The 26,811-nt window shown below is 33.9% G+C and overlaps 1 protein-coding gene across 10 annotated transcripts in view; it reads left to right on the top strand.

Annotated features, from left to right (window-relative positions):
* Positions 1-850: 850 nt before the first annotated feature.
* Positions 851-26,811, top strand: part of LOC139899469 (uncharacterized) — a 32,463-nt gene continuing 6,502 nt past the window's right edge. The window contains exons 1-9 of one of the 10 annotated variants that reach the window (XR_011777518.1): positions 5,157-5,457; positions 5,821-6,186; positions 6,386-6,441; positions 6,547-6,792; positions 6,957-7,010; positions 7,405-7,507; positions 8,978-9,078; positions 9,649-9,758; positions 9,832-10,036. Coding sequence is in view for 1 of the 10 variants with exons in the window: in XM_071882295.1 (XP_071738396.1) it covers positions 6,963-7,010; positions 7,405-7,507; positions 8,978-9,078; positions 9,649-9,723 (327 nt within the window). In the remaining 9 variants the exon portion in view is untranslated. The other 9 variants (XR_011777520.1, XR_011777519.1, XR_011777516.1 and 6 more) reach the window with 9 other exon arrangements.

The following is a 26,811-nucleotide window of genomic DNA, read 5'->3' as shown; positions in this document are numbered from 1 at the left end:
TTCGCCATCAATTTCTTCCAAATGACATCACTTTCTTTTAGGTCAACAACCTTCCAGTCTTTATATAATTCATCGTGGAAAAGGATATTATCAGACGATGCACGAGTTACTTCTACGTCATTTTTCCCATAGTAACATTTACAATCACCGGAAACTTATTACTGTATTTTGAGAAGTTGTTTACAATTAGTCGCTCTGTTTTATTCGAATTTTGTTTGATGATTAATTTATCAATGTTATATCTACGATGACCCGATTTATATGAAAAATCACCGGGTCTGTATGCAATCTTCTCAGGCCTAATAGTCGTCATGGTGTAAGGTAGTCCCGAATAATCTGTAATTTGAAGTAAGGATTCATTACTATTTTGGAGTGTTATCTTGGAGTGTAAGGTAGTCACAATATCAGGCTTAGTGATACACACACATTTTGGAGTGTTTATCTTGATTCCAAATGGGCGGAGCACAACTCTGTATCGAACATCTAAAGTGCTCTTAAGCGATATACCAGTTTTTTAACTTTTGATTTATTCGATGCTTTCCTTAAAATAAAAAAGTATCAGAAAAACTATAACTTTATATACGCCATATTAGGTGAGATTGATATTACTTACCGCTTCTGACGAGACATCCATTTCATTTCTTTCAGCTTTCTTTACTTTGACCAAATAGTGGACATGTGCTCTAAAGAGTTTAGTCAAGATATTCGAAACATTTCAATTTCTTATTTCTTACATGCCTTCCCTAACTCGTCTTTCTAAAAATAAACCTCAATCATCAGTAATAATAGTGTACACAATCTATCTATAAAATATCAAAATAATAATATTAATAATAACTTTTTTGATCATACATATAGGAAAGTATTACATATGGCGGCTTACCCAATTGGTAATTGCGAGCTGCTACCAAAAGGTTGGAGCAAAAGGAGTGATCCAAGAGGTAATTAACACTTTTATGTTTCAGAAACATGTACATGCGTACCCATGGTGTTTATATAATATCCTTAATTCCATTTACAGACATAGTTGGCACTCATCCATATAGAGGCTTGATAATGAAAAGACATGGGTACGACTACTATGTTTGCTCGCCAGGTTGGTTTATTTTAACATAAATATACTTACGTATTAACCTAGTGATCTCTTATAAGTTAAGAATTTGAGGGAGGGTGGCTGTTTATATATATCTTTCAATTTTTACTCGTCATGATTTCCACTCTGAATATAATTGGTGAATGTTTGTGGCCGGTACACTCGAAGAAATTGGCAAGGCATCGGATGCGAGTAGAAATGATATCATCTTCTTGTGGTGATGACCGATGATTTTTTAATAATATTTGATATCTAATATTTATGTGTATATATGTGATTTGATATGATAGAATCTAATTTAATGTTTTAAAATATTAACTGGTTGAGTAGCAACAATCACTTATAGATTGCTCAGTGATAGATTGTTTGCTTACTCTTGTCTCTATTTTATCACCTTATGTTTTTTCTTTGGATCTAATTGTTTTAGTTTATCATTATTGGTTTTACTTGGAACATATGAGTAGTTGTAAGGTTTTCCCTTTTCAGGTGACTCGAGAAGGACCGGTAATCCGACTCTATACTCTAGTGTACGCAGCCCATCACGAATACACTTCGAACAAAACCCTGAGAATTTCAGATTAGAGCGAAAATAAAGGTCGAGCGAACAAAAAAGGTGAAATTCGAACAAAAATGGTGAAATTAGAAAAAAAAGGGCGGACGAACAAAAAGGTGAAATTCGAACAAAAATGGTGAAATTCAAACAAAATGGTGAAATTCGAACCGTTTTATGTTCTACATTTTTCAAATTCGAACAAAAAAAATTGTAGATTCGAACAAAAATTTGTAGAACAGGTGAAATTCGAACAATTTTATGTTCTACATTTTTGTAATTCGAACAAAAAAATGTAGAACTGAACAAAAAAAGTGTAGAACCGAACAAAAATTTAAGATTCATGAAAATCATGTTCTACAATTTTTTGTTCGACCAACTTTCATTTTTGTTCGCCCGGGCGAACAAAATGGTGAAATTCGAACAAAGATGGTGAAATTCAAACAAAAATGGTGAAATTCGAACAATTTTACGTTCAACATTTTTCAAATTCGAACAAAAAAATTGTAGATTCGAACAGAAATTTGTAGAACAGAAAAGGAAATTCGAAAAATTGTATGTTCTACATGTTTGTAATTCGAAAAAAAAAATGTAACCGAACAAAATTTTAAGATTCATGAAAATCATGTTCTACAATGTTTTGTTCGACCAACTTTCATTTTTGTTCGCTCACCCCTTTTTTTTGTTTGAATTTCCTTTTTTTGAATTTAAAAAAACGTTAATATTCTTCACGATCAATATTATCTTGAATGTTATTTTTGTCGAGCGTTTTTCCGTCAAAATAAAAATATTTATCACAAAGTGTCTTTATTAAATGTTCATATTTTCATCCAATCTATAATGTTCGTGAACAAAGTTTTTTCAAAAAACGAAAAAAAAAATTGCTTCCCTCGGTTTCCTCCCGGTTGGTTATTTCCTCCATGATCTTACCACTATATATATATTGTTTTAATCAAGAGGGAAACTCTTTTTTGGGAGAGAGTGGGGGAAGTAATTTTTTTTTTTTTTTTTTGAATTTTTTTTCCAATCATTAAAATCACTTGAAAATATGAATATTTTAAAACGGCTCTTTGTGATAATTGTTATTATTTTGGCGGGATAATGCTCGAAGAAATAAATGATAACATTCATTCCAATGAATGTTTTGCTTTTGAATTTTTTTTTAAGGTTTATAAATTAGGGTTTAGAAATTAGGGGTTAAAAATTATGGTTTAGAAATTAGGGTTTAGAAATTAGAGTTTAGATTGATCTTTTGTAAGGGTGCAAACCAGAGTTCACATCGGTCATGGGATAAAACAAATGTATGTATATAAGTCTAAGGAGAAGTCTCTCTATCACCAATTGGTTTTAGAAAAGGATGGACTATTGGGCTTAAATGCAGGACATTGTGTTTGGGCTATCGATCCTTACAAATGGTATCAGAGCTGGGCCATAGCCCCGATGTGGTGGATGGCGCAGTAGGCGCACCCCTGAGCCACGCAGCGACGTGGCGCACCCTCGGTTGTAAGCAGCGATGAGTGGACACAGCTATCGTTCGAGGGGACCCTGGCACGATGAGTTGATCCTGGAAGCCTTGTATCGAAATCTCCTTGTTCCTTCTTCCAGGTTGAGAGTTCCGAGTTGGCGGCGGTAAAGGTTGGATCCGGACTATCGTTGGAGGGTAGGCCTAGATGGACTTAGGTTTGAGTGGAGGTTTGTAAGGGTGCAAACCAAAGTCTCACATCGGTCATGGGATAAAACAAATGTATGTATATAAGTCTAAGGGGAAGTCCCTCTATCACCAATTGGTTTTAGAAAAGGATGGACTTTTGAGCTTATATTGCAGGACATTGTGTTTGGGCTATCGATCCTTACATCTTTAACACGAACGATTTAGGATTTTGGGTTTAGGGACTAAACCCTAAACTCTAAGCCCAAAATTCTAAACTCTAAATCGTGCTAAATCTTGAAAAAAGCTTCACATATGATAGAAAAAAAATCTCGAAGAATAACATTACACATGATGCATCGTATCAGTATTTTCTTCGAGTGTTTTTCCGCCAAAATAATAACATTCATTACAAAGTATCTTTTATAAATGTTCATATTTTGTTTTCGTGTGCTTTTAATGTTGGAAAAAAAAAATTCTAAGAAAACGAAAAAATTAAAATATAAATTTTACTTCCTCCCAAAAAAGTGTTTCTATATATATATATATATATATATATATATATATATATATATATATATATATATATACACACTAGGTTTTAGAGTCCGTGCGCTGCACGGGCGCGTGCAAAATCAATTGAGTTTATCAAACAATTACGAAGTATTTTTTAGAGCTAATATTTTCAATAAAATAATAATAAATTATTAAATTGCTAACACTTTATAAAATAGTTGGTGTATGGAGCCCGTGCATTACGATTTTTTCATACAATTATTCTTTTAAGTTTAACAGTCCGTGGTGTTGACAAATTTTAAAAGTAGTTTTGAGTGGTGTTAGTAATTTAACTGCTACAATTTTTTTTATTTCTCTCCATTAATATCTTTGTAATTATTTATATATAAGTTATATACTACGTAATATTATTTATTAAATTTAATATCTTAGTAATTAAAAGCTACTATGTTTATATTTTTAATTGTTCATGCCCAAAATCATTTATCCTTTAAAGACGACTACAACTACAACAATAGTTGGAAAAAAAAAAGTTGACTTCCTATATCGATCGAGTTCCTTATTTTTATTTGGATATTATAATGTTTCGGGGGTATTTTTAATTTGGTGACGGTAATGAAATGTGACTGAAAGATTAGGAAGTTTACGGGAGAAAGAGTTACGTACTCCAAGCCATTCATGTCGATCTCACATAATTCTAAATGTGTTGGAAACTTCAAATCCTCATAATTATTCAAATGGGTTAACATATGCATCTCTTCCTTCAAAATAATTTGAAATGGATCCTTTAATTAAAATACCTCTAAAAATCATTTTAAAACACCAAAACTTGACAGCACAATTAGAGGGTAAACGTATATATCTTAGTATATCTTATCTATTTATGTGTTAGATATTTATGGGGTAATATTTATTTTATATAATATATATATATATATATATATATATATATATATATATATATATATATATATAATGAATAATTAATTTATATATATATAAATTGTGGTAAATGATGTCAAAATATATATATATATATATATATATATATATATATATATATATATATATATATATATATATATATATATATATATATAATGAATAATTAATTTATATATATATAAATTGTGGTAAATAGTGTCAAAATTTGATTGGTCAATACCTTGCGGTAACTAATCTTAATACCCAAATCTTCCCCTTACCCGGTCCAAACCCCCAATACCCACTGTTAAAACCGTTTTACTCTCATGGATCCACCCGACCCGACACTCCCTCCTAACCAATTACTTCTCAAATCTTCTACACCCATCTTCTTCTTCTTCTTTCTATCCATGCCTCTTCATAGTTGAATCACCACCATCGTCATCGCCCCTCTATCCTCCTAAATTAATCATAAACATCGCCAATCTTCTCAAATCTTCTGCACCCTCCTCCTTCTTCTTCTTCTTCCTATTCATGGCTCCTCAGTTTCTGAATCACCACCATCGTCCTCGCTTCTCCATCCTCCCAAATTAATCACAATCATCGCCAATGGTAACCAACGACTCCGACGCCAACAAAGACGCCTACACCATCGCATCTACTCCACTGCCACACACAATCTTAATTCTTCCTTTGTGTTTCTTGCGATTCCAATCATTATTGAAGGTGGTTTTTATTTTTAATTATACTTTTCATCGTATGGATTTAATCTTATATGTCTTAAACTTTGGGGGAAAACTTTTACGATTGACGGTTTTGGGGTTTCTTATAAAGGGGCTTAAATTCAGTCATATAAGTTTGATTTACTCAAGCGCTAATAGCATGTTTTATTAAGCTTAATTTTGTGTTTTTTTTTTTTTTTTAAATGACGGTTCTTATATATTTAATTTGTTTTTTTTTTTTTTTTTTTGTTTTTTGTTGAAGCATCTATGACTTGAGGATAAATAAGCTGATTTGTTGGTGTTTATGTGTGTAATTTATTTGATGTCTGATTAATTTTTGTTTAAGTGTTTGTTGTTCATGTTGCAGATTGTTTTTTGTCGTGGTTCTCTTGCTTGCAGTTTATTGAAGGTTTGTTATACTGTTAGTTTCGTTGATAAAATTTGTTTGGATGAATGTTAGATTAGCAAGTGCAGTGTCAAGTGAGTTAGAGTTGTAATTTTTGTTTGTACAAATTATCCACTGTTTAAACTTACAAGTTTAAGTGGTTGGATTTATATGGTAGTTATAATGTGTTTTTTATTTGTTCTCATTGTTTGTTGACTTTCGCTTGAAGTTCAAATTTGTTGTTCTTATCAGACTGCTATTGCATAGCAATAGCAAAAGAATTTCAACCAAGGATGTTATGGGGCATTAAACCCATGTGATTGATAAAAGCAGGTTAATTTGGTTAAGGTTTACATTCTCTTTTACATCTCTTTTTTATATTAAATCTATAACTAAAAATCTATGTTTGATTTTTGAGATTGAAAGGTTAAACTAAAAGAATGGAAAATGTTTTGTGTATCACGACATAGAAAAAGAGGAAATTTACGAACAAAGTTTCTTGGTCTACTTCTGACATTGGAACTATTTGTTTTATTTTATGTTTTAGATTTATGGAACTTATTTTCGTTTCTAATAATTGATGGGAGACCTCTAATGATAATGGTATGCTTTAATTTGTGATTTAATATTTCGGCTGATGTATATTTGGAGGAAGAGTATCCATATCTTTGTTTTCTATGTTTTATAATTTCATATTTTTTTGGGTAGAGCAACCATCTACCCATAATGTTATTGCTGATCAGGTGTTACACCGGTGAGGTCTTACTGTATATGATCGTAGCAACTCATCCTTTGATCTATCTATGAGTTTACAACAGAATGATACTGGTGAACGTCTGTCTTTCTTCGAAATGATTTTAATGATATTCGTTAATATTTGATTTGCTTTCAAGACATTGGATTCCTTGGCTTTTGTTGGCAACTGATAGTCCATGGTGTGTTCGGTTTTATAAGGTACCCAATTTCAACAACACTTTCTCAATTAAATTCGAGGTTGTTTTTGTTGAAGAGAATCAATCCTGTATAGTTTCTTTGATGATTAATAGCTCTTACTTCTTATTAGCTATTTTATTAGTTATGATACAATAATATTGATGTAGAAAAGTTGATGGTGACAGGTTCAGATGCCTCCTATTGTTAGTTCATTGCTGATCACTTGGGTTATCACTAAGGTAAGTTAGGATGGTTACCAAAATTCAGTTTTATAAGCAAGGAAATGGTGTTCAGCTTGTGCCACTGTAGCTATTTGTTGGTAATATAAATGAGTTCACTTTATCAATTTCTTAATTTTTCACAACCACATAAATTTTGCAGCATTTGACCTTAGATATAAACATAACGTCTAAATAAACTATTTGCAGATACCCTATAAATTAGTGTAAATCTGTACCCACATAGTAGAGGTGACAATATTCATCCAATTATATACTAATGGGTTTTGTTATTATGCTTTGTCGCTAACAAGTTCAGTCAGCCAAACTTAAAGATTTAACTAGAAATGATACATGTCAAATGGGTTAAAAGTTGTCTGAAACTTCGATTTTGTCTGCAAATTTTTTTTTACAGGTTAATATTCTTCATTCATCTCAAGTAGTATATGCTACATTAACCAAGGACTTTGATTGCAGCTGCTGCCTGCCACCTCTGATGCCGCTGCTGCTACTCCAAGGTTTTAACATGTTCCAAAAAAGTTGTACTAATGTTAATAAGAATAGATATGTTTTATACATTATTATCATTAATGAATACTTCTTTTTTTGTTGGTTGTCGTTTATAAAAGTAATTTGCAATTTTTTTTATGAAGTTTGGTTGAGGTTGAAATCAAAAACAAGTACGGGACAAAAATGGTCAAAATGGCCTAATTCAGTATTAAGTATTTACGAATGTTGGTTTTGCGGTCGTTCAAAATCCGCAGCGAAACGCGGACCACCTAACTAGTTCAATTTAATCACAAAATGTCACATAAGCAAAAACCTTTTTGGTTATATATATATATATATATATATATATATATATATATATATATATATATATATATATATATATATATATATAGGGGCAGGATCAATGTAGAAGTAACCAATCGGGGGGAAGCGAAAAAAAAAAATTTCGTTTTTTTTTTTGGAATTTTTTTTTCCGGCATCAAGATCACACGAAAATATGAACATTTAGAAGAGAGACTTCGTGATGAATGTTATTATTTAGGCGGGAAAACGATCGACAAAAATAACATTCAAGATAATATTGTTCGTGAAGAATATGAACGTTTTTTTTTTTTTTTTCATGTTTTGTGAAGTAAAATTTAGCCCGATTTAGAGTTTAGGGTTTAGGGTTTGGTGTTTTGGGTTTATTTCATAAATCCAAAACACCAAACCCTAAACTCTAAACCGTTCGTGTTAAAAACTCAATTTAAATTCTAAATCTAAACCTTAAATCTAAACCCTAAACCCTAAATTTCTAAACCCTAATATCTAAACCCTATAAACCCTAATATCTAAACTCCAATAGCTAAAATTCCAACATACGCTCGAAAAGCACGATAATTGTTATATATTACTTCTTCGAGCGTTTTTCCGCCAAAATAAAAACATTTTTCACAAAGTGTCTCTACTAAATGTTCATATTTTCATCCCATCTATAATGTTCGTGAACAAAGTTTTTTCAAAAAACGAAAAAAAAAAAAAAAATTGCTTCCCCCGCTTGGTTACTTCCCTCTTGATTCTACCACTATATATATATATATATATATATATATATATATATATATATATACCCAAGTTCCGTCTGTAGTTTTGTATGTGATCTTTGGTTTTTCCAACGTCGTTTCTTCATAAGACTATAACTGTAAACTCTTTAACTATTTTTGATAAATAAGTTATCCATAGAAAGGTGGGAGAGTCAACTTTCCAATGGTCATGTCCTAATAGGATAAATCAGATTTTGTTGGACCCGAAATTTATTGTAAAGTTGCTGAAAAAAATTGTGTCATAAAGGATGAAGTTAATTAAATCGTGAAAATATATGATTGAATATTCTATGACTTATAATTAGGCATAAGTATAAGTATTACGTATGAACCCGCATCCACATTCCTATATCACAATTCAGCAGTAACTCATACAACCTATGTTAACTGCAGGATCAGAAATCCAAGCAGGTACGGTACTTCATCCAACTCTGCATCTATCTTACCACAAAAAATTACGGCATCAGCTGAATAAAACTTCAACTGCAACCAAGGTAAATAGAAATAATGTCATAAGTCAATTGTATCCTACAAATTAACAAAATAAATACGAACAAACTACCTTTTGTTAAAAAGCAACATGCTCTTGTAGTAAACACTTTATAAGTCCATCTGTACTTTATCAAGAAAACAATTGTTAAGTACTTAAACTTGCTAAATCATCAACATCCAAAAAAAATTCAGGTTTGAACCCTACGGTTCTTACTAAATTTTTTACATATATATATGTTCAATGTTATCATAATTACTCAAACTCAAATTTCGTTGTATTAAGTTGGTGGTGGTATTTTTAAATGTTTAGTCTGCATTTGCTGTTCGTTTTGACCACGGATTGCTCATGCGCCATGTCCTCCTGAAATTCAATGAACAACAAAGACACCCACAACTACCAAATCAACTAAATCAGATAACAAATATTACATTATAAAAACTAATGCCCGTTATGTAGTAAACCTATGAATTTTTATCTGACCTCATGAATTGAATTTAATATCCTTTTATCGACATTTAACTTGATCTGTATTAACTGAAATCAAACTAAAAATTACATGTAACTTATGTAGCTAAGGAAACCATCAAAACTCCACTTGATGAACGGACAGAGGAAGAAACCAGTAAAGCACCGACAGAACGCTTGACACCAACGCAAAGCGCGCACCATTCAACGAACCTGGTAATAACCGACCAAGAACAAAAATTTGACTAAAAACATATGCCACATATTAACACATATGCTATTGCAACAGACATCAATGAACGAGAACCATCGAAAAAGAAGAAACGACCAGGTCAGAAACAAGAAGCGACAACATTTTTTGGTTCACTACAGTGTAGCAACTAAAAAACATTTATCTTTTGTTGTAAATTATGTAATTAGTTGCTTAAATTAGGTTGATGCACTAACTGAACAACTCTTATGTAATACTGCAAATGCTGTAATAACAGTAGCAGGTAATGTTGGAGATATGGAGAACTTTAAACAATTAGAGGGAAGATTCCAGAAAGGTTCGTGTTAGTTTATCTTCCCTCGTGTCATGCGGCTTGGATTGCGAGGACGCAATCCGAATAAGTGGGGGAGAGTTGTAAGACCCGAATATTTGTAGTGTATATAAGTGTAATGTTCGATACTTGAAACGGGGTTTTGGTTATATATTTAAAAGCAAGAAAGAAGCTGAACTGGAGGTGTCGCGCGCCGCGCGGCCTGGTGGTGCGCCGCGCCATCTATCTGCGACAGATTCTCCTCTTCTTTTAAAATAGATATTTTGAGGGCATTTTGGTCAAAACACATTGTAGCCCGAATTTAATGCCTTGGATCAGTTTTGGAGCTTCATTCACTCCATTCCCAACAACCTTATCTTCTCCAATTAAACTCTAGAGAGAGAGTGCAATCCTTGAGAGAGAAAGCTCCATTAAAGGGTGAAAGAGGTTGAATCGGGTCTTGGTGCAAGTTATAAAGTCGTTCATCTAGTCGATAGCTACGTGGTGATTGTGTTGGTAAGTTATAAAACCCGATTTCTTACTTTAATTGCTTTAAGGGTTAGGGTTTGGGCTAGTGATGAACCAAAGACCCATTTTGTTAGTATTTTGGGGATTTTGGGTGAATATGGGTTATGAAGGCTCATTGATGACTAACCTAGGGTTTGAATGTGTTAATTGGACTTTTGAGTCTTAAATTTGGTTAGTTAGTTGCTAGAACACTTTAATAATATGTAAATGGGTGTTATTGGGTATGGATGACCCAAATGGGTGTGTTGACCTTGAAATGGGTCAAATGAGTCTTTAATGACCTAAGTGGCCTAGCAAGTATGAAAACGAGTTAGCCTTGCGACCTAAATGTGTTTTAAACCCATCTTGACGAAAGATTAGGGTTTTGGTGTGTGTTGACCCAATTTAGGGTTAAGGGTGCAAATGGGTTGAAATTGCACCTTGGGTCAAAATGGCTTAGAATGGTGAAAAGGGTTTGGTTGACCGACGTGAGTTTGCGTTTGATGATGTGTATTATATGATAGGTACGTTACTTTGAGGTCTTGCAAGCTCGGGTATCTTTTCACAAGACTTTGAGGTGAGTGGAATAATTATATGCGTATGTATATAATGTATCTATTTGTTGTAGCGTGAAAGGTGTAGTGTCGAGGTGTTAAGACACCACGTTTCACGTGAAGAGTGTAGCATCAAGGTGTTAAGATGCCACTCGGGTGTAGCATCGAGGTGTTAAGATGCCACCTAGGAGTGTAGTGTCGAGGTGTTAAGGCACCACTCCATAAAAATAATGAGTGATGCATCGAGGTGTTAAGATGTGTAAAGACCCGTCCTTATCCATCCGGACGATATCTTCAACATTTGGTCCCATTGCGATGGTCGACTCCAAGTAATGTCCTTAAATTGAGCAAATGCACAGCGGAAGACTTAATTCGTACCTGAGAATAACATGTTTTAAAAGGTCAACATAAAGTTGGTGAGATATATAGGTTTGTTGCTAGCAGCGTTATAACTATGGACCACAAGATTTCATATGTAAACATTTTAATAAAAATATTCTAAGTGGTTGAGCACTTGGTAACCATACTTAACAATTAATCACGTCGCATATTCCCTTTAATATGAAATCTTACTACACTGTACCATGTGTAGTCACGAAACGAAGTACTGTGCAACCGTTGAATACTGGTCGTCCAGTCCGGTTGGGGTTGTCAGGCCCGATAGATCTATCAACAGGATTCGCGTTTACAATACCGCTGTAAATAACAGTTACCAAGCTACAGGGAAGTATGCCAGTGGTACAACTCAACGTAGAATATATTTTTCAGTTACTTGTGTCCATAACGTAAAACATAAAATACATGTATTCTCATCCCGAAATATTTAGAGTTTAAAAGTGGGACTATATACTCACCTAATGTATTTTGTAGCAAAATACATATAACACCGTTGAACACTTATAAGGTTGGCCTTCGATTCACGAACCTAATTAATTATATATTTATATATTGATTAATATCTAATTAATAAATAAAATCAAATTACAGTGTACCTCAATCCTAATGCTCGAGACTAATTTGTAAAAGTTAACAGAAATTCATTTGACACAAAATGATTTCCAAAAAATTATACATAAATAGATATTGTCATTTCATATTTTAAATTTTTAACAAAATTTCCTTTATAGTAAATAACAATATAACTTACTTGTTAATAAATAATATTTTATATACAAAAACGTTTTAAAATAATAAATCAATATTTTATAGTAATATTTCCCTTTATAATAAATTTTATTAATAAATTGATAATTTAATTAATAATATAATATTAATAATAATAATAGAAATGATAAATTAATAATTTTATTATTTATAATAATCAAAATAATAGTTTGATAATTTTTGACAAAAATATTAATTGTTTTTAGTTATTAACATAAATAATCATAATAATAATAATCTTAATGATAATAATAATAATATTTTAAAAAAATATCAATTAATAGTTTTAATAATAACAATAAAAATTTTACATTTGTTGAAAAAATATATTAGTTTTTAATAATAAAAGTCATAATAACATTAACGATATAATAAAAATGATGATTTTAACGACGTAAAAATAAAAATATTCATTTTTAACAATTTGTACAAAAGTTCAATTGACTATATCTTCAAATCCGCCCGTCGAATTCATTCGACATCTAAATGAAAAGTTTATAGTTTTTCGCCACCTTTCCAAAAACATATAATTCATATATCTTATCTTCACCGCATGAGTAGCAAATTCAGATTCTATCCTGATGTATATTTTGACAAGAATAGATAAATAAACAAGCTTGATCCTAAATTCTCGAGCACTAGTCAGGGACACATTAAAAGTAAATAAAAGTTAAGTTTTGAGTGCTCACGTATCAATATTGAGATTCAATATTGCAGGGAAGGTATATACACGTCACAGAGATAATAAATACTAGTTTGTCTCACGAGCAAAACCCACGATCCATACCCATAACCTCCATAGCTATAACTCATAATTTCTTAAATTCTATCTCATTCATGACATAAATTTTGGGACACTTGGGCAGAATCCCGTCATGAAATCTTATAGTAATTATGCTCATAATCATAAAATTAATGATATTGATAATAATAATAATAATAATAATAATTATAATATAAATATGGATATAATTTAGATTGAAGTCATATTATCATTATGTTACGGAGTAATAAAATTTTGAGTATGTGGTTGTGTGTGTGCATTGTATGAAATGAAAAAAATCAGAAAGTTGGTCTGGCATTTAAAGGCCCACTTTGTAATTATTGCTCCACAAGTCGCTGTATACCCAAGGCAATATATCCGCGAGTCACGGCATTGGGGATTCCATCTGTCCAGCACTCAATAAAAAGGATCCGATGTTTTATTTTGTATTTTAATATATTTAATTTTTATATTTAATTAAATATTATATTATATTTACGTTAAGGGTAAAATATAATTTTTACAAAAATTACTTTTACTTTGTCACGCGACTAACGTTCCGGTTCCAGTTTCTCAGACAACGTTTCGTACGCTGAGAAAATTAACATTTTACGTTTTGGGACTCGTACCTTTATCAAAATAATGACCTTTAAAATTATAAAAAAACAATCCCACTAAAAATATAACTTAACCTTTTGAACATGGTGATCATTTACTTGTATAAATCAAAGTCTAGTTATTTCCCAGAGTATATTTTTAAATCGAAAACGTTTTGTATTTAGTTAAATACCTTATTTAATCATTTTATAAAATACAAAAATATATAATGAACACATTTTGTTTAAATATTTGTTTTTATTAAAATCCCGGACCGTTAATATTTACGAAGTGACAAAAGGTTTCTAGAAAAGTTCTGACTTTTAAGAAAACGTTAAATCCTTCAATCTTATATTAACTCGTTAATAATTTGACAGACACAGTTTCAGATATTTATATATTTAAATTATCTTTTACTCTCGTTGATAACATAATAATCTTATATCGAAACCTAGTGTTCATATCTAATACTTTGTTAACAATAAATAAATATATATCACCTAAACACATAAATGTTCGTGAATCGTCAGGCTTGGTCAAAGGGTAACTAATTATCCAGATGAAGATTTCAGACTTTCTAGACTCAACATTAGGGTTTTTACTTATTGTGTCGGAAACGTATAGAGTTTAAGGTTTAAATTTGGTCGGAAATTTCCGGGTCGTTACAGTACCCACCCGTTAAGGAAATTTCGTCCCCGAAATTTGGTAGAGGTTGTCATAAATAACAATAGGAATGTTTTCATGACCAACATAAGGTGATAATGGAGTTTTATCATTATTGAGAGATATAGATAAAACGATTCGATCATGTGAAGCGTACAAGTGAAGTTATCACAAAAGAGCGAAATGTGTAAATAAATATATTCGTTTCAACCGATGACGTAGTTACTGTTGATTTCCGGGATTTAAGGGATTTAAAGAAAATCTTACGTAATAAGATTTGGTTCTTCGGCGATTTAGAAAATCAAAATCTTCTTTAATTAATGCAATAATCTGTTCCTGATTTCTCTGTCGGATATATTGCTATAAATCCACCCCCTTCGTTTTCCTTATTCTCCACACCTTTTATTCTTTCTTCCTCTACTCATTCTTAATATGTTCCATCCAATCCTGATTCTTATTATACTTCTAACCTTCATATCTTTCATTCTTCTTTTTCATTTGCCGCCATAAGAATCTATTTACTTTTATGATTTTCTTGGAATTATAATGTTTCTTATTCTCCCGTGTCTTTACGTCGCATTACGTATTGATATACACGGTTTGTAGTTTCTGGGTGATTATTGGGTTTTATATCTTCCCTTATACTTCGATGTCCTTGCTTTTGTTTTCTATAATCATTATCATCCACAGTTAATACTCTCTTCCATTTACTGCGATTTATACTCCAATTTCTATTTCGGAGCTTCATTCTTTTTCTTTTCCTCCTTTTCAACTAAGCATCTTTTGTAATGGTCCGGAATTCGTAGGTATGAAATTCGAGATGAATATAGTTAATGTCCTAAGAGAGAATTGGTAATGGCACGATTTTTGATTTGTCAAATTACTATAATATCCTGGAAAAGACCGAATCATCAAGAGAATATTTTCTTGATATGTTTAGAGATTGGATAGATTGTAAGAGCCGTGTAACATGGCACATGATGATGGTACTGTGAATCATCACATTCCATTAGAAACGCAACATGACTTACTGTAATATAATGAAGTTGATCAAGTTTCATTATATTATACTAATTCACGCATCAGTTCCCAACACTGCTTCAAGACATTCATATTTTAAACTTGAAGATTTCAGAATTTAGAAACTACCACAGTTTCTTTTATGTTGTAACGCAGATATTACGGGGAGATAGATGATTGCAGATAGGAACAGTTGTGAAAATATATTTAGAAATATGGAGAATATGTATAGCGTAAAATATGAAAATACCTTATAATATCAAAGATAAGATGATGATGAATAATATCATCTGAAAAAGTTTAGAATAAGGAGTAGGGTTCATACTGACGGTTTCAACAGATACTGAATCATTTGCATTATTTGAAGGCAGGTTCATTCCTTGTATTTGTTCTTTGTTTCCTTCACGGTTAGCTCAATCCATTTTTTTTTTTTTTTTTTTTTTTTTTTTTTCAGCACTAAATTTTCTATCGAGCGTTCCTAACATTCCCTTCTTTATCATCAAACTTTTGGCCATTTAGGCCATCTAAAATTTTACTGTTTCCTCTGCATTTAATGCAGTCATATCTGAATCGTCGATTATCAATCCGAGGTGTTTTTGGGCGAATTGTGTTTTTAGATGATTAAATGCTGATGATAAAATGGCGGAGTATGAAAGGTTCCCCGGTAACGATGAGGAAAACCAATCGTATATATCAAAGTTATAATAAGATTTTTTTTTTTTTTTTTTTTTTTTTTTTTTTTTTTTTTTTTTTTTTTACGAATGAAAGGTCGAAGTTGTTCTGCTGAAGCTGTGATAAAATTGGCTACTTTGAAAAGGAATCGTAAAGTTGTTTTTGCTAATAAATGCTAAAGAATTCGTCGCGGTACGTGTTGAACTATGACTTTTGGTTCAAGAGTTTTTCATGTGTATAGATCTTTTCTTCTGTAGATGAAGTGCGGTCGGTTCAACTTTTCGATTGAGGTATTTTCAAGAATCCTGATAGGTTTGTACGCGGATTGTAAACGTCGAGATACAAATGAGGTTTAGGATGAAATCAAGTGGCAAACTTGAAGATTAGTTTAGTTTCATATGTTATAATCAATATTTTAATTCATTTTAATTGTCCAAAGTTAGCAGTCCAATAGTCCGATTGTACAATGATCCAATATATTCATATATAAATTAAATATATAATATTTGAATTAACTTATACGTATCGTGACCCGTGTACCAGTCTCAGTGTCGATCACAACTCAAAGTATATATATATTTTGGAATCAACCTCAACCCTGTATAGCCAACTCCAACATTCACATATAGAGTGTCTATGGTGGTTCCGAAATATATATATAGATGAGTCGATATGATAGGTCGAAACCTTGTGTACGTGTCCCGTTATTTAAAGTGCGTAAAATAAATAACAGAACTTAAATGACAATAAATTAAATGCGTAAAGTAAATAACAGAAATTAAATGACGATAAATAAAATTGCGATAAATTAAATGTTAATCAGTTAGCTGGGAACAGTTAGCCGGAACAGTTAGCGTGAAATCCTATCACAATTCCAATTAATTAATTCGTTTGTTTCTAACACTTTTTATTTTTGTCCAATGTTTTCTTCGTTATGCCACTTGTTGGATTCTGATAGGTCAAAATCCAAATATGAAATTTGAATAGAAATGGTTATTCTGTGGTGAACGGATACGTATATCGGTAGTTGTAAGTAGGATAGAAAATGATTGTTGAATCAGATTCGAAGAATGTACAGTGTAACTTATTAATGTGAAATCGGAATATTTCTCGGGTACTACCCACCCGTTAAAATATTTTCATCATTCACAGTTTGTACGAAAGAATTTTAATTACAATCTTTATGAAAATATACTTGCATATATATTTTCTTCGGATGTAATCATAGATTTAATGAGTCAATAAGATATTATACTCATTTGATTTATTGTTGGCACTTGATTATATGACCTCTAGAACATTAGAGACTACATAATTGCCATGTCGAACGAAAATAAATGTGATAGAACGATAAGTAAAGCGAAGATAATCGATATAAAATGATATGTAAAACGAAGATCATACTCGAGGTACAGATAGTGATATTGAGGTGAGTGATGTTGATATCCGAGGTACAAATTGTGATGTTGAGGTTTACGACGCGGTTGTGGTTGAGGGTGATATGGGTACTGTCGGTGTTGATGATGGTGGTACGGATTATGCTGCTGGTGCTGCTGCTGGTGTTTGTAACCTTCGCACCGTATTCTCCAAAGCCGTCACGCGAGCGCGAAGTTCGTTAACTTCTGCTAGTACACCGGGATGATTGGTGGTTGGAGTGAGCGAATGAACAAGATCTGAAATATGGGATAGTATATAATCGTGACGAGATACTCTAGAAATGAGAGAGAAAATGGTTTCTCGAACAGGTTCGCCGGTAAGTGCTTCAGGTTCATCGCCAAGAGGGCAATTTGGTGGATGGAAGGGATCACCCTCTTCATGTCTCCAGTGACTTAGTATATTACGAACCCACCCCCAATTCATCCAGAATAGATGATGGGAGATTGGTTGATCCATTCCGGTGACGCTGCCTTCGGAGCTTGAATGAAAATCCATATCGGCATAGTTGTCATAATCTGAGGAATTCGAACTAGATGCGGAATCCATCTTGTATAATCGAAAAAATGAATTTTTGGTATGAAATAGATTATAGAAGTTAGATTTGGTACTCTTCAATACATACTTTACATATGTATATATATATAATACCAAAATCCCGTAAATTACGGAGAATCTTTAAAAAAATGTCAACTAAAGTCCAAAGTAACAGATATGCTAAGATATGAATTTTGTCTATACACTATCGATACACTAAATGCAGTAAGACGTGTCTAGACTTATGAATCATAAGAAGGCAATTCCCTAAGGATGATAAGCAAATAATTTACGACTAGAAATGATAAGCAAAACTTTTGACATGCAGGCACGGTCGAAGTCCAGACTCATTAATGTATTCTAACAACTACCAGTTAGACACACAAATGGGAGACCTGGTTCGCTAAGACCACCGCTCTGATACCACCTGTAAAGACCCGTCCTTATCCATCCGGACGATATCTTCAACATTTGGTCCCATTGCGATGGTCGACTCCAAGTAATGTCCTTAAATTGAGCAAATGCACAGCGGAAGACTTAATTCGTACCTGAGAATAACATGTTTTAAAAGGTCAACATAAAGTTGGTGAGATATATAGGTTTGTTGCTAGCAGCGTTATAACTATGGACCACAAGATTTCATATGTAAACATTTTAATAAAAATATTCTAAGTGGTTGAGCACTTGGTAACCATACTTAACAATTAATCACGTCGCATATTCCCTTTAATATGAAATCTTACTACACTGTACCATGTGTAGTCACGAAACGAAGTACTGTGCAACCGTTGAATACTGGTCGTCCAGTCCGGTTGGGGTTGTCAGGCCCGATAGATCTATCAACAGGATTCGCGTTTACAATACCGCTGTAAATAACAGTTACCAAGCTACAGGGAAGTATGCCAGTGGTACAACTCAACGTAGAATATATTTTTCAGTTACTTGTGTCCATAACGTAAAACATAAAATACATGTATTCTCATCCCGAAATATTTAGAGTTTAAAAGTGGGACTATATACTCACCTAATGTATTTTGTAGCAAAATACATATAACACCGTTGAACACTTATAAGGTTGGCCTTCGATTCACGAACCTAATTAATTATATATTTATATATTGATTAATATCTAATTAATAAATAAAATCAAATTACAGTGTACCTCAATCCTAATGCTCGAGACTAATTTGTAAAAGTTAACAGAAATTCATTTGACACAAAATGATTTCCAAAAAATTATACATAAATAGATATTGTCATTTCATATTTTAAATTTTTAACAAAATTTCCTTTATAGTAAATAACAATATAACTTACTTGTTAATAAATAATATTTTATATACAAAAACGTTTTAAAATAATAAATCAATATTTTATAGTAATATTTCCCTTTATAATAAATTTTATTAATAAATTGATAATTTAATTAATAATATAATATTAATAATAATAATAGAAATGATAAATTAATAATTTTATTATTTATAATAATCAAAATAATAGTTTGATAATTTTTGACAAAAATATTAATTGTTTTTAGTTATTAACATAAATAATCATAATAATAATAATCTTAATGATAATAATAATAATATTTTAAAAAAAATATCAATTAATAGTTTTAATAATAACAATAAAAATTTTACATTTGTTGAAAAAATATATTAGTTTTTAATAATAAAAGTCATAATAACATTAACGATATAATAAAAATGATGATTTTAACGACGTAAAAATAAAAATATTCATTTTTAACAATTTGTACAAAAGTTCAATTGACTATATCTTCAAATCCGCCCGTCGAATTCATTCGACATCTAAATGAAAAGTTTATAGTTTTTCGCCACCTTTCCAAAAACATATAATTCATATATCTTATCTTCACCGCATGAGTAGCAAATTCAGATTCTATCCTGATGTATATTTTGACAAGAATAGATAAATAAACAAGCTTGATCCTAAATTCTCGAGCACTAGTCAGGGACACATTAAAAGTAAATAAAAGTTAAGTTTTGAGTGCTCACGTATCAATATTGAGATTCAATATTGCAGGGAAGGTATATACACGTCACAGAGATAATAAATACTAGTTTGTCTCACGAGCAAAACCCACGATCCATACCCATAACCTCCATAGCTATAACTCATAATTTCTTAAATTCTATCTCATTCATGACATAAATTTTGGGACACTTGGGCAGAATCCCGTCATGAAATCTTATAGTAATTATGCTCATAATCATAAAATTAATGATATTGATAATAATAATAATAATAATAATAATTATAATATAAATATGGATATAATTTAGATTGAAGTCATATTATCATTATGTTACGGAGTAATAAAATTTTGAGTATGTGGTTGTGTGTGTGCATTGTATGAAATGAAAAAAATCAGAAAGTTGGTCTGGCATTTAAAGGCCCACTTTGTAATTATTGCTCCACAAGTCGCTGTATACCCAAGGCAATATATCCGCGAGTCACGGCATTGGGGATTCCATCTGTCCAGCACTCAATAAAAAGGATCCGATGTTTTATTTTGTATTTTAATATATTTAATTTTTATATTTAATTAAATATTATATTATATTTACGTTAAGGGTAAAATATAATTTTTACAAAAATTACTTTTACTTTGTCACGCGACTAACGTTCCGGTTCCAGTTTCTCAGACAACGTTTCGTACGCTGAGAAAATTAACATTTTACGTTTTGGGACTCGTACCTTTATCAAAATAATGACCTTTAAAATTATAAAAAAACAATCCCACTAAAAATATAACTTAACCTTTTGAACATGGTGATCATTTACTTGTATAAATCAAAGTCTAGTTATTTCCCAGAGTATATTTTTAAATCGAAAACGTTTTGTATTTAGTTAAATACCTTATTTAATCATTTTATAAAATACAAAAATATATAATGAACACATTTTGTTTAAATATTTGTTTTTATTAAAATCCCGGACCGTTAATATTTACGAAGTGACAAAAGGTTTCTAGAAAAGTTCTGACTTTTAAGAAAACGTTAAATCCTTCAATCTTATATTAACTCGTTAATAATTTGACAGACACAGTTTCAGATATTTATATATTTAAATTATCTTTTACTCTCGTTGATAACATAATAATCTTATATCGAAACCTAGTGTTCATATCTAATACTTTGTTAACAATAAATAAATATATATCACCTAAACACATAAATGTTCGTGAATCGTCAGGCTTGGTCAAAGGGTAACTAATTATCCAGATGAAGATTTCAGACTTTCTAGACTCAACATTAGGGTTTTTACTTATTGTGTCGGAAACGTATAGAGTTTAAGGTTTAAATTTGGTCGGAAATTTCCGGGTCGTTACAAGATGCCACTCAGGGTGATGTGCCGAGGTGTTAAGGTGCCACCCTAGGGGTTAGTGGTGCTAGGTGTTAAGTGCCCTAACGGATGTTATGAACACCGATGGCGTTTTCGCGAGCGCCGTTCCCTTGTACTATTGGTTAACCATGGTTATTTGTGTTGTAAGCATATTATATTATTCGAGTTATATTTATATGCGGATGTTATGCTAGCTTGGGGGTATTGGTGAATTATAGCTTGATATTGCGACGATAAGCTAATGTTGTTTGCTAGCATGTTTGCGGTTGTGTAAGTGTATGCAAGTAGGTATAATTATATATGTATTCGTATAATTATTGCATTCACTAAGCTTTGCTTACCCTCTCGTTGTTTACCATTTTATAGGTTCGGTTTTGGACAAGGGTAAGGGCATCGTTTTGGACTAGAGATCCCGCTTGATGCTAGGGGACGCTTTTGGCTTTAGTAGCTCTTGGAGTTTGACCGATAGTTGGGTAGTTTAATCCCAAACGCCATGCTCATTGTGTAGTTTGGAACTTAAACTTTTTGGTGGTCGAAACTCGTAAATTGTATTAAACTCGTAAAACGGCCGATGTGGGCCCCACCTGTAAAACATCGATTTTATATTTGAAACAAGTTAGTTTTACATATTTGGATGTATGGTAAAAAGCGTTTCGCCTAAAAGTGTCGGGAACTAGTCAATCTTTTTCGCATTTTGAGACTTTCCGGACAGTCCACTTTGGTGCGCCGCGCCCCTACCTGGCGCGCCGCGCGGGTATGCTGCACAGGAATTTTTTTTTTTTTATTTTGTATTTTCGCGTGGTTTGGTCGAGGGTTGGTTTGGGTTGTTACAAGTGGTATCAGAGCATGGTCTAAGGGATTTAGGTGACTTGAGATAGGCGCCTAGACTTAGACTTTTTGTGTGTGCGCTATGCGGGACTTGTAGGACTTTGGGTCGGATCGGGATTGGTTTGTGCATAGGTTTATGTAAACTAATCATGCGCTAATTGTTATGTATGTTTAGCGAGCATCGAGCGAGATGGACGTTGTACTAGCAAGTTAATGCGACGTGCTCGCGTAACAATGATTAGCTACCATTGTTACGGGCGCAAATCGTGTCGAACAAGCAATGTACGACGATTGTTGAGCAAGATGGGGTAGTGTGGTGTATATGTATATACATACGTGTTATGTCTTTTTGTTTTGCCGTTTAACCTACTTCGTTTTATAGAATGAAGACGAGAAATGGACCCGATCATGATAACGGAAGTACAAGTGAGGACGCCGAGTTTTCGGCCAAGGTTGAGGCCGTCTTTAAAAAGTTAAAAGCGGATTTTCTTACGGACGTCCGAAAAGTCTTCCAAGATTCGGTCGATGGGCAAGTGACCGATTTGATAAATGAACGAATGAAGGCCACTATCGAAGAGGCCCTTGATGCTAGAAACATTTATCCTCGTGGTGAAGGAGGTGAAGGAAGGCGGGACTTCCACTACAAGAATTTCAAGGACGCTCAACCCCCGATGTTTAATGGGGTACGAGATCCTTTAAAAAGTACATGTTGGATCTCCGATATCGAGGGAGCTTTCCGTACCTCGGAATGTCCTCCCGAGAAGAAGGCGAGGTATGGCTCTAGCATGCTACGAGAAGAGGCTAAGTTATGGTGGGATGATAAAATCAACTTATATGGTGAGAAACAATGTATGGGCTTGACGTGGGAAGAGTTTAAGAAGGAGTTTTTCAAGGAATACCGAACTTCTTTCGATCTCGATAGAATCCGGGACGAGTTGCACCATTTGCAACAAGGCTCAATGGACTTAGTTACTCTTAAGTCTACATTCTTGGCAAAGACTCGTTTTTGCCCGGAATATGTTGGTGATGATCATAAGCTCATGAAGGATTTCTACCGTACTTTGAATGATGAGTACAAGGGGAAGATTAGTCGGGGTATGGCTAAGTCTTTTGATGAATTGTTCGAGTTGGCTCGGGGTTTTGAGCCGGAGGTTCCAAGAAAGAGTGATTTCATGTTTTCCAAAAATTTTTTTGAAGGTTTTAGTTACTCTAACGCCTCAAGCAAGAAGAGCAAGAGCAAGAGGGGGGCCGAAAGTGTCAATAGTGCAAAGAAGGGCACTACCGGCGGGTTTTCTTATACGTGCTACAATTGTGGGCAACCGGGTCATATGGCTCGTGAGTGTCCGAAACCACGTTCCGGGAACAAAGTCACTTGTTTTAATTGCGGTAAAGAAGGGCATAAGAAGCCGGAGTGTCCCGACTTGCGAAACGACAATGTGAAACGGTTAGAGAAGGCGGCAGGTACGGCTAGGGGTCGCAACTATTTGATGACCAATGATGAAGCCAAACAATCGCACGAAGTTGTCTCAGGTACTGACATGGTTAATTCTAATCCGGCAAGGATTCTTTTCGATAGCGGTGCAAATTTGTCGTTTGTGTCTCCTAAATTTGTGCCTAAACTTAATAGACCGTTAGCTAAGTTAAGTCGTCCGATAGAAGTCGAAATAGCGGACGGCAAGACGGTGCTAGTGGTTGATGTGTGTGAAAATTGCGATGTTGTTTTTGGTGCCGAAACCTTTAAAATTGATCTTATTCCAATGACCTTGGGCGACTTTGATATTGTCGTTGGTATGGATTGGCTCGATCGTTATAGAGCTGATATTGCATGCCATGATAAGTTTATTCGTGTGAAGACCCTAAGTGGGGGAGAGTTAATTATTCATGGTGATAAGCGAAGGAGACCGGTGCCGATATGCACTTTTGCACGGGCACGTCGTTTTGTTGTTACCGGTGGCATGGCTTTCCTTGCTCATGTTGTTGATACTCGCAATGAGCCACCACCTATTCGTGGAATTCCGGTTGTTAGTGAATTCGAAGACGTTTTTCCGGACGAATTACCGGGTGTTCCGGCGGAAAGACAAGTTGAGTTTCGTATTGAGTTGGTTCCGGGAGCTACTCCCATTGCTAAAACTCCTTATCGTTTAGCACCAACGGAAATGCAAGAGTTGTTAAATCAAACCCAAGAGTTGCTCGAGAAGGGTTTTATTCGACCGAGTGCTTCGCCATGGGGCGCTCCGGTGTTATTTGTGAAGAAGAAAGATGGTAGTATGCGTATGTGCATTGATTACCGTGAGTTGAATAAAGTGACGATCAAGAATCGTTATCCATTACCTAGGATTGACGATTTATTTGATCAACTTCAAGGTGCAACGTATTTCTCTAAGATCGACCTACGGTCCGGCTATCACCAAATGCGGGTCCGTGAGGAAGACATAGAGAAAACGGCTTTTCGAACGCGTTACGTGCATTATGAGTTTGTAGTTATGCCCTTTGGTCTTACGAACGCACCGGCGGCATTCATGGATCTTATGAACCGAGTGTGCCAACCTATGTTGGACAAGTCGATAATAGTGTTCATTGACGACATACTAGTCTACTCGAAAAGTATGAACGAACATGAACATCATTTGCGTGAAGTATTGAAGACGCTACGAAAGGAGAAGTTGTATGCAAAGTTCTCCAAATGTGAATTTTGGCTAAGGGAAGTTCAATTCCTTGGTCATATTGTGAACGAAAACGGGATTCAAGTAGATCCGGGGAAGATCAAAACGGTGAAGAGTTGGGGACGACCGACTACGCCTACGGAAATCCGAAGTTTTCTCGGATTGGCCGGTTATTATCGTCTGTTTATCCAAGACTTTTCTAAGATTGCTTCTCCATTGACGAAATTGACAAGGAAGAATGCGAGGTTTGGTTGGGAGAACGAGCAAGAAATTGCTTTTCAATTGTTAAAAGAGAAGTTGTGTCAAGCTCCGGTGTTAGTGTTACCGGAAGGTGTTGAAGACATGGTGGTTTATTGTGATGCTTCCTTAAATGGTCTCGGGTGTGTTCTAATGCAAAGAGGTAAGGTCATCGCTTATGCCTCACGACAATTAAAGGAACATGAAACGAGGTATCCGACTCATGATCTTGAGTTGGCGGCGGTAGTGCATGCGTTGAAAATTTGGCGCCATTACTTGTATGGTGTCAAGTGTACGATTTATTCGGATCATAAGAGTTTGAAACATCTCTTTAATCAACGAGATTTGAATTATCGCCAACGTAGGTGGATGGATGTGGTAAAAGACTACGATTGTGAAATACTTTATCATCCGGGTAAGGCGAATGTGGTCGCGGATGCGTTGAGTCGAAAGAGTCAACATCCGGCGATAAAAGCGGGGTCGTTACGTTTGATTATTACCAACGATTTTCTTGAAAAGCTTGGTGAGATTCAAATAGAGGCTTATGTTCACAACAAGCATACGGAGCGAATCGTGGGCCAATCGGAGTTTATTACTATGGGTCCGCGTGGGTTGTTGTCCTTTCAAGGAAGGGTGTGGGTGCCTAAGATGGGTGATTACCGACGGGTGCTACTTGATGAAGCACATAAGTCAAAATATTCCATTCATCCGGGCGCGACGAAAATGTATCTTGACTTGAAGAAAGATTATTGGTGGCCGGGCATGAAACGTGATGTTGTGAAGTATGTTGAGCAATGTGTCACGTGTTTACAAGTAAAAGCCGAACACCAAAAGCCGTATGGTAAGTTGCAACCGTTAGAAATCCCGAAATGAAAATGGGAGCACATTACCATGGATTTCATTACAAAGTTACCTAAAACGGCGAGAACCCAATTCGATTCGATTTGGGTTATAGTTGACCGATTGACAAAAAGCGCTTTGTTTCTTCCCATTAAAGAAGCGATATCGTCGGAGACCTTGGCAAAGTTGTTTATCAAGGAAGTGGTCTCGCGACATGGGGTTCCTATATCTATTATTTCGGATCGAGATACCCGTTTTACATCTCGGTTTTGGGAAAAGTTTCATGAAGATATGGGTACGCAATTGAAGTTGAGCACGGCGTATCATCCTCAAACGGACGGTCAAACCGAACGTACGAATCAAACTTTGGAAGATATGCTACGAGCGTGCATCATTGACTTCGGTGGTAATTGGGATGAGCATTTGCCTTTGGTGGAATTCTCGTACAATAATAGTTATCATACTAGTATCGGGATGCCACCTTACGAAATGCTTTATGGGCGTAGGTGTCGAACTCCCGTTTGTTGGGGAGAAGTGGGTCAAAGAGAGATCCGGAGTACCGATTTGGTTTTAGAGACCAATGGCAAGATCGATTTGATTCGGGAACATTTGAAGAAGGCTCAAGATAGGCAAAAGTCGTATGCCGATAGACGTAGGCGATTGATTGAGTTCCAAGAAGGCGATATGGTGATGCTTAAGGTTTCGCCATGGAAGGGTATTATTCGATTTCGAAAACGGGGAAAGTTAGCTCCTCGGTTTATTGGGCCATTCAAGGTTTTAGCTCGTGTTGGTGAAGTTGCATATCGATTGGAATTACCAGAAGAGCTTGCGGGGATCCATAATACATTTCATGTTTCCCACCTCCGTAAGTGTCTTGCGGATGATTCCTCATGG

Source organism: Rutidosis leptorrhynchoides, chromosome 3 (assembly GCF_046630445.1).
Source record: "Rutidosis leptorrhynchoides isolate AG116_Rl617_1_P2 chromosome 3, CSIRO_AGI_Rlap_v1, whole genome shotgun sequence".
NCBI lineage: Eukaryota > Viridiplantae > Streptophyta > Magnoliopsida > Asterales > Asteraceae > Rutidosis > Rutidosis leptorrhynchoides.
This window is presented reverse-complemented; position numbering and strand designations above follow the sequence as displayed.